At 44.8% G+C, this 19,095-nt stretch overlaps 1 protein-coding gene across 5 annotated transcripts in view; it reads left to right on the top strand.

The window, feature by feature from the left end:
• prkcz (protein kinase C, zeta) overlaps positions 1 to 19,095 on the top strand; it is a 113,393-nt gene that overhangs the window by 29,311 nt on the left and 64,987 nt on the right. The window contains exon 1 of one of the 5 annotated variants that reach the window (XM_049017849.1): positions 1,378 to 1,543. The exons of 2 other annotated variants lie outside the window; for them this stretch is intronic. Coding sequence is in view for 1 of the 3 variants with exons in the window: in XM_049017844.1 (XP_048873801.1) it covers positions 1,908 to 2,115 (208 nt within the window). In the remaining 2 variants the exon portion in view is untranslated. Of the gene's footprint in view, positions 1 to 1,377; positions 1,544 to 1,602; positions 2,116 to 19,095 lie in introns of those variants that run through there. 2 more of the 5 variants (XM_049017848.1, XM_049017844.1) reach the window with 2 other exon arrangements.

Raw genomic sequence — 19,095 nt, 5'->3', positions numbered from 1 at the left:
CCGGTGATTTGCAAAGCTGTGTGTGTGCGGCTAGTGGAGATGCATCCCGTCTCGAAATGTGTGTCTTGTGCTGCTCGTTTTCTTCTCATCAGGCTCATGAATGTCATAATTCAGCCTCAATTCACATGCCTGATGAGTTCAGCTCCCAGGTTTACATGTAGAGAGGAGATATGGTGACCCCCCCCCAAGAACTGTGTGAGATCGCACCTCCAGCGGATGTTAGATAAATTTACTTCAGTTATATGTTGAAGCCTCTGGTGCAGTACTGATTTTTTATTATATTTCATTTGCACGTTCATAAGTATGTTTAGAGTAACATTTTATTTGGCAGACTATTGTCTGACGGAAATTCCAAGTCGTTTCAGTGATGTGTTCAGCATTCACATGGTGTTTTGTTAAACAGGAGAGATAAGAAAGGAATACTCTGTAACTTAGTATTGCAGTACTCTGAGTTAAGGAAGAAGAGCATTAGTAACCTCTCAACCCGATCCTGAATATTGTCGGGCGAGTAAAAGTATGTTTCATTAAAAAGTCAGGGAATCGATATCAGTGAATAAACAGATGATGTAAATGTACAAGGTGTTGGACTACGTTATTTATAGCAAATCAAAGAATTCCATACTGCTGCTGGGGGAGCTTTGCATTGGGGGGGGCGATGAACACTCGTGGGAAAACCACACGGAGGCGGGAGCTGAGCAAGCGGAGGGCAAACAGTGTACATTTCAGCCACCTGTCCTGTCTGGATTGTCAATTGTGTGCCGTAAGACTGGATTTCTTGTTCCTTGCCAGTTGGGGGGCGCTAACGCACAGCGGGGTACATATCTGTGCACGGATATACATGCATGTACACAAAGCACAGTATGGGGCACTTGTACCTATGCTTGCATCCATATAAAGGTATTTATATTATTTGTGAGGGGTCTTGATCAAATGTGATGCTGGGCACCAGTTGCACTCCTCGGCCCCGCCCTGTGTAATTAAAGCAGGGGAGGAGTGTGGGGGTCCACCACCCCCCCAGGCAACGTTTTAGTCTGTGCCACTCAGCTGTTTGCCTCTGGCTCCCCGGGGGGGAGGGGGGGGAGACGATGCCACAGCCGTGCGTGGCTACATGAGGCGGGGATGTCACACAACAAGAAGAAGGGGAGGGATTGGAAGGGGGGGGGGGGGACCACTCTGCCATTAAATATCTACTCCTAACAGTTTAAGCCCTCCCCTCTTTTGTCCCTGCCGTCGCCCATCAGCATACAAAAAAAACCGACTAGGCTGAGCCACGATTAAAGGAGAGGGGAGTAATAGGGGGGCTCCCACTTAAAACGACTACGTCCAAAAATAAAACGGGGGTCTGGGGGGGGGGTGACCTGCAGTAAATTGGGCTCTGTGGAAGAGGCAGGGAGAAGAAATAAATAAATAAACGGAGAGACAGCGAGAGGAGGGGAAAGGAGGGTCACAGCGGAGGGGGGGATGTACGTTTCATAGCCGGCACGACGTAAAGCACTCAGGATAATGTGCTGAAGGAGCAAGAAACGACGGCAACGACAAAGCGGTGAGCCATCCATCTCATTACAGCTAATAGAGTTATTTATTTTTTTCCGATGGTGTCGTGCTTTTTGTGTGGTTCGGCTGATGTGTGGCGCGTATGTCCCGTCGGCTTGTGTGTCTGGGCAGGACGCTGCTCTCATGCTTACATCCGTGCTGTCAAACTGGAAGATGCTCGCCCGCGGCTGCCTTTCCTTTGACGTCCTCTGTCGGATTCTTTTTTTGTTATTGTTGTTGTTTGGTTTCGGTGCTGCAATCGCATCTCCCTCCTGTCTGTCCTGTTTCTGTCTTGTCCTGTCCTGTCTCGGTTCATCTTATCCGGGGAGGGGAAAAAAATCCCTGAGTCGGTTTTAGTGAGCGCTGCGCAGTGAATGTGTCTGCAGAAGGGGCGACCGCACATTGCCAGCCTACCTGGCTGCGTTAGTCAGCGCTGCCGGAAAGAAGAGGACAGATCAGCCTCATCCTCCTCATCTTCCTCCTCCTTCCCAAACCTGAAGGCACAGAAGGGCAGCGCGCTTCCTCTAGCTCACGCTTGGTTCCTGAGAGGGAGGATAAAAATGCATCCCAAAAAGAGCGATGGTACGTCTGGTGATTTTACCTAATAATATGATAAAAGGAGGATTTCCCGAATTGCATCGGATGGTCTGTAATTTATGCTCCTGTTATTTGTATGATGTTTTTCCACGGCAGAGTCGTTATGAATGAACAATTGCTTGTGTTGTGCGCGTTAGTATTTTTTCCCCGTTTATTTCTACTTGAGTCACTGCATCAGCCTTTCCGCTGTCCGCGGTGTATTTTTAGCTCTGGTAATAAGGAGAAAGGGTCCGTTTTTTGACGGGCTCCGTGGCACGGTTTAGCGGTGGGTATTTGTGATATTACACCGTTTTGATCGCTATATTTTTCTGCATCTCCGACGGGGCGATTAAACGCAGAAGCAGTAGGCACTGTCGATACTGTGATTAGTTGTCGATATTATAAGGCATCTTAATGACAGCTTCACCCGTTCCACACTGGCTTGCTACACCCAAAGACCATATAGGAATGGGGAGTGTTAGAAAACATTTATTTTCTGCCGAGGAGTGGTTTGTCGCTGACAGATGTGGGGACGCGGTGCATTCCTTTGAGTTGCTTTCCAGATTATTTATCTATTTGTTTTTTTAATTTATCTTGTAGGATGGTCCCTCGATCAGGAAGAATTGTAGTGCGCCTTTGCGAAAGGGTACTTGGTGGTGTGTCGTCGCCCCCCCCACCCCCCACCTCCAATGTCACTGAGCACCGCTGAGCATGTGCGTGTTGCAGTCAGAAGGGTCATATGTTGCTGTCCTGTAGGAGACGCATGTAGAAGACGAACAGCAGCTAAAGCCATGCTTATGTCAAGTGGAGCAGGGGTTTGTAAATACGGGGCTCTATCGTGCCACAGCGATTCGGGTATAAGGCCAGTTTACCGGTGATGCTCCCTTGCTCTGGCGTGCCCTTGGCTTGCACCGACCAGTGCATGGAAACGCGAAGTATAATCGAAGGAGCAGGATGTAATTTCACTTTTACTCAGAGGATCGTTTTAGTATCAAGCTACACCTGCAACTCTAGTCGTCTTCTGCATGCGGTTGGAGTTTTTATGAGCAAGTTTAAGGCTTTGAGTCTTAACGTCTTAACCTTTAAACATCACAAGTGTTGTGACACCTTACCCTGCCTCTTCCTTGCTGCAAATACCAAATGTTAAGTTAAAAGAAACCTATACAGAGATTTAAAGAAGTACAGACCACGTGTTATCCAAAACATGATAATTTCAAGTGTATTAAAATTTATTAATTTTTAATGCTTGTATTATTTTTATGCGCGATACCATGCCCTTCAACTGGATTTTTTCCTTTATGAATCAAAGATAATATGTACCGTATGTTTAACATTTAATCAACACTACAGTGTCTAAATGTGTCTTTCTTATAAATGTAATCTTTGAGCTTAGTAAATTGCTAAAAAAAATCAATAATGATGTGTCATAAAGCTGAATTTCAGCGTGCGAGGGGAATTCTGGGAATTTTTACACAGTGACTGTTATCAATACACCATGAACAGAAGTCCTTAACTGAATGTTAGATGTGGAATTGATTTTGAGTGCGATTTTTTTTTAACTCGGTAATTTATATGTTACCCTGGGATTGTTGACTGAGTGCTTTAACTCTCTGCCAATCATAATCTTTCACAAATGGTTATACAGGGTGATCTTTCCAAACAGATGGTGGCAGTGTGATAAGAGCTGAAATGCTTAGACTATTGATTGCGAATGGAAATTAACTGGCCACAGGTTTTTCGTCTGGATCGGTTAATAGAAATATTAAGCTTTACATAATGTGCCTGACACTTTTATTAAGTTAACTAATGCAACACGGTGTGATTTTTTTATTTGGCGCGATACAAGGAACAAGAGAATGGATACCTGTGTGGGTCAGGATTATCATCAATCAATCATTAACATCAATCCAATCCATCACACCTGCACAAGATGACATTAATTTGATTTGCTGCATGTTTCATGCACAGCTATCATGTTGTCATTTTTCATAATATGATGGTCCTCATTGCTCTATAGTGGCCGGTTTAAGGAAAATGGATAACTAAGCCCTGTGGCAGTCATTTCATAGTAAATGGGTTTAGAGACCGATTTATTTAAAGCAACTTAATTTAAAGCAACTTAAAATTTGTGAATTATTCATGCAGCTGGATATGTTTTATGAAGCGATCCGGTGATAGAGGTATCCCACTCTGAGTGGGTTCCTGGTCACCTTTTGAAGCAGATCCATTAAAGTACGCTGGAGACTTGTTCTTTAATAGGGTGAAGTGGCCTCCCTTCGGCAGCCTTTGTTTGTCCGTAACAGCTTCCCCTTATTATGGATTCTGGCTTTTTCCTTTTTTGCAGTCCTCGGCAGTTGGCCTCTGATCTTTTAGTAAAATACTTTTATGCGAAGATGGGGAGTTATGCTTTACAACATTGATTCCCAATCCGGTCCTCGGGGACCCGCAGAACACATTTTTGCTTACCGGAATCTGGTTGGGAGCAAAAATGCGGGCTGCCTGACAGGGAGCCCGGAGGGAGCAAAAACATGGACCGACTCTGGGTCCCCGAGGACCGGATTGGGAAACCCTGCTGTAGAATGTAAATATGGCACATTTCTTGTATGTTCAGGAGTAGTTTGTAGTAGTTTGTACTTCTTTGGCTGGTGACAGATCAAGAGATCTCCATTCTCTCAATTCCCCTTAACATAGTCACTTTAGCTAGCTGTTATCAGATGAAAGAAATCTGTGTTTTTGTTATTTGTGTTATTCCCCTTTGTGCAGAGAATGACTTAGACAACATATAGTTTTTAGCGTCTCTTAAAGCCAAAGCATTGTGGCCAGCACATCCGGCTGAAATTCAGAACGGTACTCTATATCTTTAACTTCTATGCCAACTAACAAGTATTACAGTCATTGTGCTGACAGATCACCTGCGATACTCATTGTGCGGGGTTTTCTGTGAAGCAACAGCTGCTTGGTAGACAGAGTTTAACTGCCAGCCTTTGAGTTATTTCTTTAATTAGTGTGAAGATGGAGGAGAATAGACAGACAAACACCAGAGAGAATTTAATGACACGCTAGCATCGGTATGGATTGTAGAAAGGGATTCACATTCTTAATTGCCACAGTGTAATCATGCATTAAAAATGGTACATTTTCTTTTATCAGATATGATAAGCCTTCACAGTAGGTTAGTTATGGTAAGGTGATTTACCTGCCGGCACTGTAAAATGGGATTGCACTGCGTATTGCAGTGAGAAACTGTGCACCCCTGTTCCAGGAAGCCCCCTGTACCCATGCTGTCACTCAGTGGACCCGGACGCCCTGGATGCTGCCCCTGTGCACACTGAGCACCTGGAGCACTGCATTCCCGGCTTTTATCGAAAGACCATTTGTGCAGTGCGGCTTTGCCGGCCGCTCGCGCACCTCCTACGAGACCCACGGACAGGCTGTCATCTGTCACGCGAGCAGCCCCGCAGCGGGCCGACCACACACCCATATGACGGAGATTTCGGCCACGTGCATACTGGTCATGCTCTGTGTGTGGAATTTTATAGCCTTGAAGGTTGTAAAAGAGGAACTAATTTTGTTTCCTGGTGGTTAAAATTGAGGTTAGAATATAGAACTCTCCAGGCATCACGCAATTATATTCGGGTTGTGTGTAAATGTCTTTAGCCTTTTTTCGTTTTATAGTGACTAACAAGCATACAATCATCGAACTATGGATGGGGGTGGGGGGTGTTGGAATATCCAGTAAGAAATTCCAGCCCTATATATGATAACATTCACTATGGCCTGCTGGGGACAGTGTATATATCCCAGGGGTGGGAACCCACACCTAAGCGGAATGGCCCTGCGCCTTCACTGTGGAGGGCGAGCACTTGACCCTGTAGGCTGGTTTTGGCTCGTGACACGCATGTACTCATCTGCGTGTCGGGCACTGGCAGTGGGATGACTCATCTGAATGCGACTTTTTTCTCTCTTCCACCACTCTCTATTTTTTGCGCCGTTTTTACTCGCCAGAAAATGAAATTTTAGGTGTGATAAGGGGCAGGCAAGCTGCAGTCGCTCCTCTATTCTCTATTGTGATCCGGTATGCAGAAGCATCACGGTTGGGGGGGTGGGGTGAGGGGGTATGTACTGTTGTCCATCGGTTAATGATGTCTTTCCCTGCCAGGCCAAAGTGAAATACAAAACGTTGGAGTTGTTGAGTAGACTTCATCGCTGAAGCTCCCTGCCAAACAGGCCGCTACTCGCCACGGTCTCAGAGTCACTGAGATCTCTTCTCCCAGCCATATTAGCTAAACCAATGAGCAAATAGACCAGCAAGACACATAAACATTCGAAACGATACTAAGCATGAGAGGATGTTTGTTTAGGAACTCAAGATCCATCCCTGTTCAATTTACGTACTATTTCACATTTGAATGTGAATTCCTTCATGTCAGCGGTTACCTGTGTCATTGAAGATTTGCAGACCACAAAGTTGGCCACTAAATGGCATGGATGAAAGGCTGTTCTGTGATTCTTTCTTGAGGAGAGAGCTGAAATCACCCTGTAAAATGAGAATTAGGGGCAGTAACTTTAATAAAAACCCATCTTCCAAGGTCTTGTTTCAGCAGATGTGGGGTGATGTGCCACTGAGATTTTAGAGCACTTTTTTTGTAACGCTTTTCAGTAAAACCACCAGGAAGGGAGCTTACCATCCTGACCACCATGCCTAATTTGAAATAAATTCAGTTTCCAGAAGTCTCTGTGTATGCTCTGCTTATCCTTCCATCTATGTTGGCACTTGGGCTTGAGAATTGTTTACGTAAACGAGACAAACAGGTTGGCGTTTGAGGATACTGTAGGAAAAGCAAGGCCATCGGATAAGAACCCAACATAACAAAACGTAAATGATTTCATACCTGCCCAAATATTGTACTGTCTTGTACAGACGGACAGTAAAGTCTTGCAGCTCCTAAGATTTGGAATCTGACAGGTGGGAGGCTTGAGAATTGCTTTTATGTGAACCATAGCTGTTGATGATGATGATGATGATGATGATGTTGACGATGATGGCAACAGTAATATTACCATCTATTTGGGGCATTGGATTGCTGCTAAATGACACCTTCAGCGACGCCACGCAGAGATGTAGCATTTTTGAAGAGTATTCGTTCCCCCCGTCCGTGAAGAGCTGACAGTTAATCCCAAGGCTTGGATGAAGTGAGAATGAGGCATTTCTTTGAGGCTGAAGACTCGTTTATTTTTCACAACTGGAAACCCACTTACTCTCCTAACCCGACCCAGCGACCCCAATATGGAAGCAGTTGTCAAAACTGAATTGGGGACATGCGGCTTTTGGCCGGGGGTGGGGGGGGGTGTCGAATGGGCAGTAAGTCTCTACAGTAGTGTTTCCCAATCCGGTCCTTGGGCACCCGCAGACAGTCCAGGTTTTTGCTCCCTGCCAGACAGTCCACATTTTTGCAGTAGGGAGCAAAAACATGGACTGTCTGTGGGTTCCTGAGGACCGGATTGAGAAACATTGCTCTACAGCTTTTGAAATCAGCCCTGTGAGCCCCACCCTTACAAGCATCGACTTACTTCTGAAGGTGTATGTTTTTTTTTTCTTGTGTGGTAATTATCATGTTCATAATTGGTAATAAAAGGCAGAAATTACATTAATGCAGCAGAAGGCCTTTTGTAAATAGCTGTAATCATCGGGCTTCAGCTTACTCATTGCTCTATCACATAACTAAATTCAACCCACCCCTTCCACCTACTGCCTCCCCAGCACCCATGTGTGCAGCACCGGCAGTGTCACTGAAGCTAGCCGAGGCATGAGTCTGCTTAGACCCAGCCCTGAGCACACCGACGCAACACAAAAGCAGCATCCCACCCACCAAAGCGGCGTTTCGGCTGACTTACCAAGACGGGTATAGAGTTTCATTTATTCAGCAGATGCTTTTGTCCAAAGTGACATACCGGTGAGGAAAGCTTGGAGACAGTAGGGTAAGCCAGCATCCTTGGACAAGTTGGGGTTCAGGACCTTGCTCAAGAGTTCAACGGTAGTATGAAAGATTTGAACCCACAGCATTCTAGACACAGGCTCGGACCTTTAATCCAGTCGACTACCCTCTGCCCCAGTCTTTCCAAATTCTGTCAGAGCTGGAATAGCATGTAGTGGTTAGGGAAGTGAGCTTGTGAGTGGAAGTTTGCTGGTTTGAATCCCCGACCAGCAAGGTGCCGCTGGCAACGTCTATGGTACATATGGGTTAAATGCAGAGACACATTTTGCTGCGGTGTGTTGACAATTAATCAATTTTATGTACTCCATTTGGAGACAGTGGGGACAGATGTTATACAAAAATGTGCCATTCTCAGATTTCACCAAAAAGGGCACGACGCAATACAAACAATTATCTGCAGTGGTATGAAGGGAATTGGTGCAGTTTGTTGGCTAAGGGATGAAATGAATTCTGATGTACTGAGGATTTATTTAGAATTCACACCATCTCTGACAGGATATCCGCCTGGGATGTGAGATGTTAACATGCTTTTGCAAAACTTATTTTAAGGATGGGACGAAATGATTCAATTATTTACTTCAATCTCCCCTTTTCTTGTCCGAGGTCAAAAGCTCATCCTGCACGGAGTATTTAAGGATGCATGAGATGGAAGTATGTAATAATACATTTTAATATGTTAATTTAATGGTGGCACCATTCTCCGAAAATGAGAACCCTCAGTGTGTACGCCTGCAGGTCAAACCCAAGGTCACCAAGGTCACATGTTTGGTTGTGTTTTCATTTCCCGTTCTGAAGAATTGTTTCTTCTTGAAGGGGTCAGGCGTTGGGGAAATTGCCACATGTAGCATCCAATTTCACGCCTGATGTTTCGTGTCGGATTGGTTTGCGAACCCAGGGGCAGACCTTGTATCGGGCCTCAGGCTTGCCCTTCGACGTTTCCCCTGAACCCGTCCTTGCAGTCTCGTTCCCACAGGGTCATTTGTGGCGAAGTCTTTTTCCTTTTTTGTTTGGTGAATCTCATATTTAACCGAGATCTGAGTCATCCAGGTTTCTACCATGCCTGCTTTCAGCAGAACTAGCTTTCTGTCGCTGTATGGAAATGAAGAAATCTATTTTTATCTGTTTCCAGCCTCAGAGAGACCAAGACAGATGCCGTTTCTCAGATTAAATATTATCATTTACGTCGAAAGTGTCCTTGGCTACTGTGCGCCCAGTTTTCTGTCTATTGAGCGTTAGTTGGGCTTCGTAAACAAAATACAGGTTATTCCCTCTGGCCTTCACTTTACATATCGCTCAGTGGATCTGAGCTGCATGTGGTCTGTGATTTGGTTTACACTTTCATGACTGCCCTAAGCAGTCATATGCAATAAGTATTTTCCCTGTAATGTGTTCTGTAGACTGAAAAGAATCCATCTTTTTATTTTTTTTTGTTCCCCTGCAGGAGTCTGGAAATCACTGCAGCCGGCAATAGTGCAGCCGCATAATTTTGAAACTTATTTTTGTGGGAATATTTAATGAAGCCACAGGGTTGGCTTCCCATTGTGTTGTCTGAGGAGCTGCACTCCATCGCAATGTTGCATTTTACTTCTGCCGGTGTCTTTGCCCTGGTGATGATCTGAGTACTTTTCTTCACGACCTGCTGGTAGTGTTTGCTCATTAGCAGGAAACGGCTCCGGATAGATTTCTTTGGAAAGAAGAGAGCGGCTTCTCAGGAAAATGATGCATGAAAAGAGGAATGGTCCTGCAATGTGTGGGAGTTGAGAAATGCTCATCTTTTCATATGATATGTTATGTATAATTTTAGATGCCGAGCCAACCCTTTTAATCTAAATCACTTTCACAGCCTACAATTCCTTCACATACATGTAAACACCTAGAGTTTTTTTAAACGATATTTCATACAGGTTTGTGGAATGCTGAAGCGCATAAGGGCCATGTTCCTCCGGACACATGAGACAGCAGCCATTTTCGACCTCTGTGTCCAAGAGATGGGACTCTAGTTAGCTGTACTACCTGCGGTGCTACCCAGCTGTCCCTTGTTGATGGGAATATAGTCTGTCTGTCAGCGTGGGCTTTGTTAGCTTGCAGATGCTAAGAAGCTAAGCGTTTTTCTGATCATCGATAGCCTGACCCTCTCCCTCATCGGTGGGTGTTCATCTTTAGGTAGGGATGCACTGATACCGGCATCAGGTATCAGGCCGGTGCCATACTGTACTCATATACTCATACTCGTACTCATAAAGAATACCAAGAACCAAAACTACTTAATTGCACTTTGTCTTTTTTTTTGCTGCCCAGTCAGACTTCGGTATTTAGCTAAAAATTTGTCAACCATATTGATCTGCGTGCCATAGGTCATTGTTATTTTCAAATAACATAAATACTTGTATCGGTACTTGGTATTGACAGAAATGTAAGTACTTGTACTCGTACTCAGTCTGAGAAAACGGTACTGGTGCAGCCCTACCTTTATATTTGCCTTTTCTTACCACCCCACTTCAAAGAGAGACCTTCTGCACCAATTACAAAATGGGTCCAAGGTCTTGACCTTTGAAGTGAATTTTTCCCCCTTTACAGTGGCTTGTTAGTAGGTGGAAGCCTCGGTCAAAATGGACAGACTAACAGTGGGAATCCTGCTGTGTGTGGTATTTTATTTATATGTTGCTTTTCTTCTGGCAGCACTGTCACTGGTGCAGTGATTTGCAGTGATTTGCAGTGACAGCTTTCAGGGATATACGTTTCTGGACTTTATTCCATTTTCATGGCATTATTTAGCTGAACGTGCATTCGCCAGTTAGCCATTTTAGCTTGTGTTCCTTACAGAATTTCTGTGTAGTTCTTCAGAAGGTAAGACAGCAGATAACATGAAGGTTCTGGAACCTCTGGTCAGTAATCTAGTTATGTGCACTCTTAAACTGTAGACCTTCCTAGAATATAACAATAATCATTAAGACTATTCAACTAAATTTGATATAAATAAACAGAATTTTCAATGCATACTTTCCTGCTGAGAAGAACTTCCCTCACCCAGCTACTTGAACTATTGAAAACACAGAGAGGCTGTTATCTTATGACCAGCAGGTCTTTCAGGATATTTTGCTCCTGAAGTACCTATTGTATGTCTCAGCTTTTTGCTTTATGGTGCAGAGAGTCTGAAGCCATCAGCCCAGCCCCGGGAGTAACAGGGACAACCCCCAAGTGGACTTCGAAGAAGTCCGGTCCCTGCGTACATAATCCTACAGCTTGCTTCTTATTTCCAACCTGCAATGTTTGCATCAGCATCTCTGTTGCAAATTTAAAGAAACATTGCGGTGATTTATCACTTTCAGACCTAACATCGGCCTGCATCAAGCAAGCTGGTGGCTTTCAGTGTCTTACCCGAGGACTTGCTCTATACGTGTTTGAGGCAGCGTAGAGCAGACCCTTGATTGAGATTTTGTTCATTTTGTTCATTTGACTTCCTCTGCCGGCCCCCGGTGGAGTCTGGTTCCTCCTAATGTTTTCCTTGCCACTGTACCCTCTGGTTTGCTCACCGGGGGCTTTGGCGGGGGATTCTGTAAAGGACTCTGAGACAATGTAATGTTGCGATAATGCGCAATACAAATAAAACCGAATTCAATTGAACTGATGTTCTTCAGCTTCAGCTCACAGGACTGACTGGGTAGGCTGGTTACATCAGAGCAGTGCAGGAGAAAATCGCCAGAGAATCTGCGGTCTCCCTCTAACTCGAGTTAATGCCATGGACCCCTCTGCGATGCTATGCGATCCCACCTGCTCCAAATATCGACCGAATTTGTGTTTCTCATTCTTAAGCTAATTGTTCTATTAATTCTACCCGGTGCGATGAAGACAGCATTAAGATCGGGAGATAACGTTTTAATTTAGTAATTAAGTGGACAGATAGAAAGTTAAAGGGTCCAGGAAATCTAGAATGGCTTTTGTTATTGTTACCTAACCCATGTGAGCAACCTGAACTGAAGCAAGCAACCTTCTGTGCATGCAATTCACTGTCAGATTTGGGCAATCTTTCCTCACCAATCAGGTGATTAACTGTATTTCTTAGCATTCATATTTATATTATATCATGTTTATATCATGTTTATATGTGTGTCTCAAAATTGATATTGGATTTATTACTTTTCATATGCACTATGATCGATGAAAATGTAATTTCACCTCAGTGTGTGATTCATGCATCATATATCTGAGGGTGATAATAAAAGATACTGTGATTTTGACTTTGAGCTTAGCTTTATATTGACATTGTATCTCTCTGTGTCTGTGGGTCTGGCTGAAATCTGGCCAAGGACGTTTGAATTGTAGGACGCACCACTCCGAGGGTGGGTCTTAGCGAGAGGAGGGGCTCTGATTGGCCTGTGAGGCAGACGGAGGCGTGTACTGACTGGGGCTGACTTGTCCCATTTCCTGAGAGTCTGGGGGTGTGAGTGGTCACCTGCTTGCCCATCATGCATGAAAGGCGCAGCTGTTGTTCCTATGATGCTGCGGGTCACCAGTGGGTCGTTTTGCACAAGGCCTGTACTGTGGAGGTGTGAAAAGAGCCTGTCGTCCCACACATGCCTGTGCTGCCCAGCACACACACACACACACACACACACACACACATGCAAGTTACCCATTATTCACACATGCTGCCCAGGAAAAACACATGTAACTCTCCCTCTGCACAGGCAGCGGTCACTGATCTATTAACATTTACTTAGCAGACGCTTTTGTTTAAAGCAGCATTCAAGTGAGAGTTGGGTCAGCCGGTCCCTGAAGCAATTGGGGTTAAGGGCCTCGCTCAAGGGATTTCAGCAACCAGCTATGGGATTTGAACCAGCGACCTACCAATCACGGGCCTGGAATCCTAACCCTCAGAGCCACATACTGTTAACAGTAGTGTTCCAACCTTGATGGTGGCTTTATTGTGGAAATCTGGCATTTGGGTAGGCGGAGTGCCCCCTGGCAGGGTCCAAGGCCCCCCCCCCCCTTCCACATGTGTTCCAGGAGCACCTCACTCCCTAGATCCCACTCAGGAGGCCCGATCCAGCCACGCCTCCCTCCTCTTCGCTCCTGTTGGCTGCGTTTTAGCTCCCCTTCTTCCCCCCGAAGGTGAACTCTAGAATGGGGACCTACTGGAAACTTGGGCCCTTTTTTTCCAGTTGATTCTGTACTTCTTTGTACAATCACAGCTTCTGAAACAGGATTCTAATGGGCACTCGGCCATTCAGTGTGAGGAAGCATTCCGAAAACTTTAAGCAATATCCTCAAAACAGACTTTAAACAAAGATATAAATATTAAGCAAAATCTGAAAATCACAAGCCACGTTTGAAAAGGTAGATTGAAAGTATCTTAATAATATTTGAAAGTGATGCCGGCATTATCAGAGTATTTGGTAACAGTTGGTAACATTTACCCAAAATTCCTGGTTTTAATTACTTTTAAATGATGAGTCGCATACAATTAAGCAATCTATATGTAACAGACATGCATTTGCACAGGAATATAATTGATTACCATCCGAAACCACATTAGAGTCAATTAACATGTTTAATTGAATTTCCACTCGCCCAGCAATCTCTCAGACCTGTTTGGGAACATTGGGGAGCAGTGTTCTGCCGTAGTCCTCGTGATTTCAGGCACGAAGGAGGAAACGATTGTTGTTGGTTATGTAACGGTTGGAAAATTGTAACATATGGTCACATTATTTGCCAGTTGAACTCACGTATGTGAAATTTCTGGGCAAGGGTGAGGTCTGTTATTCCCGATTCCCATTAAACCCTAATCCAAACCCTGTTTTTTTGGGATTTCCAAGTCTTTCAGCGTAAGCGGTGCCATAGTTCATATGAGGGACCGTTCTTCCAAATCCGAAGAAACTTGTTCTAAATAGGAAATTGCAAGCACGGGCAATATCTGCTCTCCGGAGATAAGGTCAGGTGGAACAGTCATGTACATTGGGCTTGGAATTGTGGGAAGAATGAGATGATGTGAAGGAACATACTGGAGTGTCTGGTTTCAGTCAGTCAGGAGATGTACATTTGAAGCTACTTATGGAAACAGTGGAGAGGGAATGCAGGAAAAGGGACTGGAAAGATGTGGTCAGTAACACAGCCGGGGTTGATGTTGGTGGGGCTGAATTTTGTAGTCAAACTAAGTTTTGAAGACAAGACGTACTGTTCCCCTCCCTCCACAGATAAGCATAAGGTGTCCAGCTAGTTTAATAAATGTGACAATCTACTCACCTGTGCCTCCATTAAATAATTCCTGTAGTCGCTGTACTCTTGACATCTGTGCCGAGGTTTACCTATGAAATCTATCTGGATCGATGTCCTCAGCGCTGGGGAGTCAGTCCTGATGAATCGTGTGGTAAACTCACTTCTCAGGCTTGAATATGATGCTGGCCAATAGCTTGGAAGGGATTTTCACCAGCTGGATTGTCGTTGGTGTCCATCTGAAGATGAGCAGGGTGACTTCCCTAAAAGGTGAGCAGAGTCCATTGATTCAGGCTTTCCGAAAGTGGCCGTTAAAAACCTTGCTATCCGTATCGACATTCAAATCTTTGGGAGAACAAGGAATTAAGTAGCCTGATATTTCAAAGTCTAATGCTATACGTATTGTTATAAATATAACAATTAACAAGATTGTATACGGTAATAAGATGGCTTGGGCATGACAGAGTAGGTCTGGTTATGTCCTTCATTGCTTCAGAGGTGACTTCTGAGCTTCTGCCAGAGTAATGACTGATCAGAGACCTGGGGGTGGGGGGGGGGTTATGTTTTTACATTTTATGCTGGTAGCTCGACAGCAAAGCCTTGGGGAGTCACAGGTGTATGTACTGTAAGGCATTATCAAGGTGTAAGTAAGGCATGTGTTAGGTGTATGTAAGGCATAATTAAGGTGTATGTAAGGCGGGTGTAAGATGTATGTAAGGCATAATTAAGGTGTATGTATGGCGTATGTAAGGGGTATGTAAGGCATAATTAAGGTGTATGTATGGCGTATGTAAGGGGTATGTAAGGCATAATTAAGGTGTATGTAAGGCATAATTATGGTGTATGTAAGGGGTATGTGAAGTATATATAATTGTATGTAAGGCGTATGTATAGCGTATACAAGGTGTATGTGAACTGTATGTGTGGTATATGTGAGGTGTTAGTGAGGTGTATGTAAGGTGTTAGTAAGGTGTATGTAAGGTGTTAGTAAGGTGTATGTAAGGTGTTAGTAAGGTGTATGTAAGGTATATGGAGAATTTTGCCGTAGCTTTTGTCCATCGATGCCTTTTGTCAGCGAATATTTTGTCAAGTTGTTTTCTCAGAAGGTCATTTCAGTTCCCCCATTCGACTGCATCATCCTTTTGTAAGAAATTATTGTCCTATCTAAATTTTATAAAGTGATTACTCCCCCCCCCCCAGATTAAAGAACTGGACAGGCTCTCATCTAGCATGACCTCTGTGCGTACTGATGTCTTTCAGGGTGGGCGAGTATAAGGACACTGATGTAAAACGCAGCTGACACTCTGTTAGGTCTTGCGATACCTCCAGTCGCCTAGGCCCCAGGCGTGCGCCGGTTTCCATGGTTATCGCTCTTGCCCATTATCGGGCCTTCTTACGCCTCGTTTTCTGCTTGCCACTACCTCTGCCCGTGTCCGGTGGTGGGCTTCGCCACTCATATTTAATTCTTGGACTAATGGATGAGTTAATGCAATCCTTTTGCTCTTAACACACTAATTCTCTGCTTTTGCCTCGAAGTGTGTGCCCCACTGTTATTAATGGCTACTTCATCAAACGACGCAGCTCCCTGAACCATCAGCCTGCAGTGATGGTACAGAGCATCACTCTCAGAGCTTTTGGCTTCCTGGTGCCTGGTCTACGCCGCTCTCTGTATATATCTACGCATATCAGTATAATGGGTGCACTGTTGTGATTCGAGGCAGTAGTGTGTATGGTGTCGGATCATTGCCTTTGGTAACGTGGGCCGGTTACATTTTACTCATGCCTGTGGTGATTTAGCTGGTGTATTACACACAAACCCAGAATTGACCAATCAGTGAGAAGCCCCAGCACTGAACACCAATGGCCTTGAAAGGCCTTTGCATGTTGCATGTCCTTTAATAGCTTACCCACTTTCTGCAGGCTTACAGTCAGTGCTGTCTCTTCCTTTTTGCACCCCGTGTTCCTCCCTCGCCAAGACCGGCCGCCGACGGCGATCCCAGATGCTCCACACTGCTGACTCCTGTTCACGGGTGTTATAATGTAGAATGAGGACAAAGAGGCGACCGGCGCCATGAAATTGCCGGGAAATTTTAGCCGTCACAGTGCTGAAGGCGTCCGTCCCGTAAACAGCTGCACCCCGGTGCATTTCAACAAGGTGTATTAATTGATGGTTTACCCCATTTGCGGGAAATTTGCAAGGGAAAAAATAAACGACCCATGGAACTCAGCAGATGTTTTTGTGTTTGCATCTGTTAATTACCCCCCCCAGGTTTCCTATCAACGTGTGATGATGAAATGAAAAGTAGGCTTTCAAGTTCTGGAAACGCCTCTCCTGCTGTTCAGGGTGGATGACTAAGCTGATAAGTTGTGGTGGTGCCGGAGACGAGCACCTTCTGGACGGGCATCGTCAATCCAGGAGCCTGGTGTCTTTACTCCTGTTGTCCTACACGGTGGTGTCTTGGGAGGTCAGGTTACCATCGATTCCTCCATTGCAGTGCCATGCAAAAAAAGAACCAGAAGAGATGTTCAGTGTCTGGGAAGCAGGTTTATTAATAGCACAGGACACACAAGGCTAACACTTCATCGTTCTGCGAAACAAACGTGTGAAAGCTGTACCTGAGGGTGGGGCCGCCGGATTCTGCCAGTCTCAGCTTCACCAGATATTTTCATGCCAGATATTTCTCTGCATGTAATTTGGGACTTTTTTTAATTTGCTTGTATTGCGTTCTTGCTCGTCAGTGTGAATATTTGCATTTTATGCTCGTATCCAGCTCCCGGTAATCTGGTCGTTTTTATAAAGGTGTGTAATGTGTATAGCATTAGCGACAGCAGATGCTAGCAAAACTGTAGCTAACTGTCACTTTATACAAGCAGGCTCTGTGCAGTGAGTAGTTTATTGGGGCTCTTATGAACTGGTCTGACGCCACAGGGGTCTCCCTTAATATTCCCAGGTTTCCTTTATTCTCTCGGTCTCTCTTTCTGGCTGTATTATGAGCACTTAGCTTGGCTGCTGCAGGCCCTCTGGTGAGATTTTGCTTTGTGCAGGTCAGGTCTGTTTGCACTTGTAAGCGTTCATGTATTTCCAGTTTGGTACCATTGCCCGTGGCTGGATTCTTCACATTAAATAGGGCACTGAAGATGACAAATGTTTACGGGGTGTCTGATTTACGTTTCAGGCCCTGATGTGCATTCACATTAAAAACCGTGTAGAATTAGCCCCTCCCACTATGGATTTTCGATACCCCCTCCAGCAATTCAGGCTTGTAGACCCCAAAGCGTGTAACTTCATTACTTTCTGCCGTCTTACTTCTTGTTTACATACATACACAATTCTCCATGTATGTAAGCCCTTGTGCCCAGCCTCCCTGTCCTTGTGCTGTCCTCTGTTTCTCACTATTTTAAGTCCTGTGAAAGCCCCCCCCCCCCCTCCATGCTGTTGTGTGTGGCACTGTGGTCCTGCGGTGACGCTATTTCTTGCTACTGCATACCCGTATTTGAATGCATGACATTTTGGTGATTTGACTCGACTTGCAGTAAATCGGCTACATGCTGAAGCAACTTTGGCAGGAACAAATGTATAAACAGGTAAACACACGACAGATGCCGTTCAACTTGCAATGGGGTTACATTCCAATGAACCCTTACGTTGAAAATATCGTCTCATGGGAATATGATATGACACATTTGGGTGTTGAGTAGAAATAACAGACTTCAGAAAATTGGGTTAAACAGATGAAACACTATTAAATGCTGCATGAGAACACTATTAAATGCTTTCGATTGCTGCAGAGACTATAAGCGTGACTGGGAGGATGCTGCCGTCGCCCAGCATCAGTAGAACATTTCGTACAGCGTATCACTAGCCCAGGAACAGATCGAAATTCAGAGTTGATGACTACTGAATATGCATTGCTATCGCACCATCGTAATGTCGAGATATCCTAAGTCAAACCATAATAAATTGGGATGCAGCTGTACTGACATTTCTTCTCACAGTACGCCTGCAAAATGCAGGTTTTTTTCCTGCTTCTGAGACCAATGGGAGCAGCTCATGGTGAAATCGGCCTTCCTGACTGCAAAGGCTCAAGCTGTGGTTGTACTCTGTTGATTCTTAAAACGGTGTCATGACTTCCATTTATTTATTAGTGGCTATTTGGCTCCGAGTGTCTGGTCCTTGATTGGTTATAGCAGAGGAGTTGGTGTCTGATTGGTGGTGCTCCAGCCCGGAGTATCATTTTCATTTGATGCTCAAGGTGCAGCGGATCCAAGTAGCCCAAAAAGGCACAGATTGTAGAACGGTGTCACGTTGTGAAACATGTAAGTATGCTTCAGATCAGAGTTGCCCGCTTCTGGTCCTGCATGGCAGGTTTCCAAAATTTCCCTGCTCAGACACACCTACTAGACCTGGTAGTTAGACGATTAAGATGTATTTAAACGGGGAAATCTCCAGACTGCGTTGGATTCCGACCCTGCCAGACCGAAATTGAGCAACGTTGTTTTAGAGGAAGCCTCCACAGAGCAGATAAATCCTAAGTGTGATGCACACGGAGGCATTACCAGCGGATGAAAAATAGAAAGAAACATGTTGTGCTTGTTAAAGTTTAATAGCTATTGTTGTTGTTGTGGTCGTTTGTTGCCATTATTACCAAGCCAGCTAGCTGCACTGTTACTGCGGAGTCAGGTGTACTTTACACTCCTGGTTCTGTGCTCACAAAGCACGCTTTGAATCTGAAGTCGTGCTTTTCCTGGTCCCACCCTGTAGATGTGGTGGGTCTGC

This window comes from Brienomyrus brachyistius, chromosome 6 (genome assembly GCF_023856365.1).
Source record: "Brienomyrus brachyistius isolate T26 chromosome 6, BBRACH_0.4, whole genome shotgun sequence".
NCBI classification, from domain to species: Eukaryota; Metazoa; Chordata; class Actinopteri; order Osteoglossiformes; family Mormyridae; genus Brienomyrus; species Brienomyrus brachyistius.
Note: the sequence above shows the minus strand (reverse complement) of the source record. Positions and strands in the feature narration are given on the sequence as shown.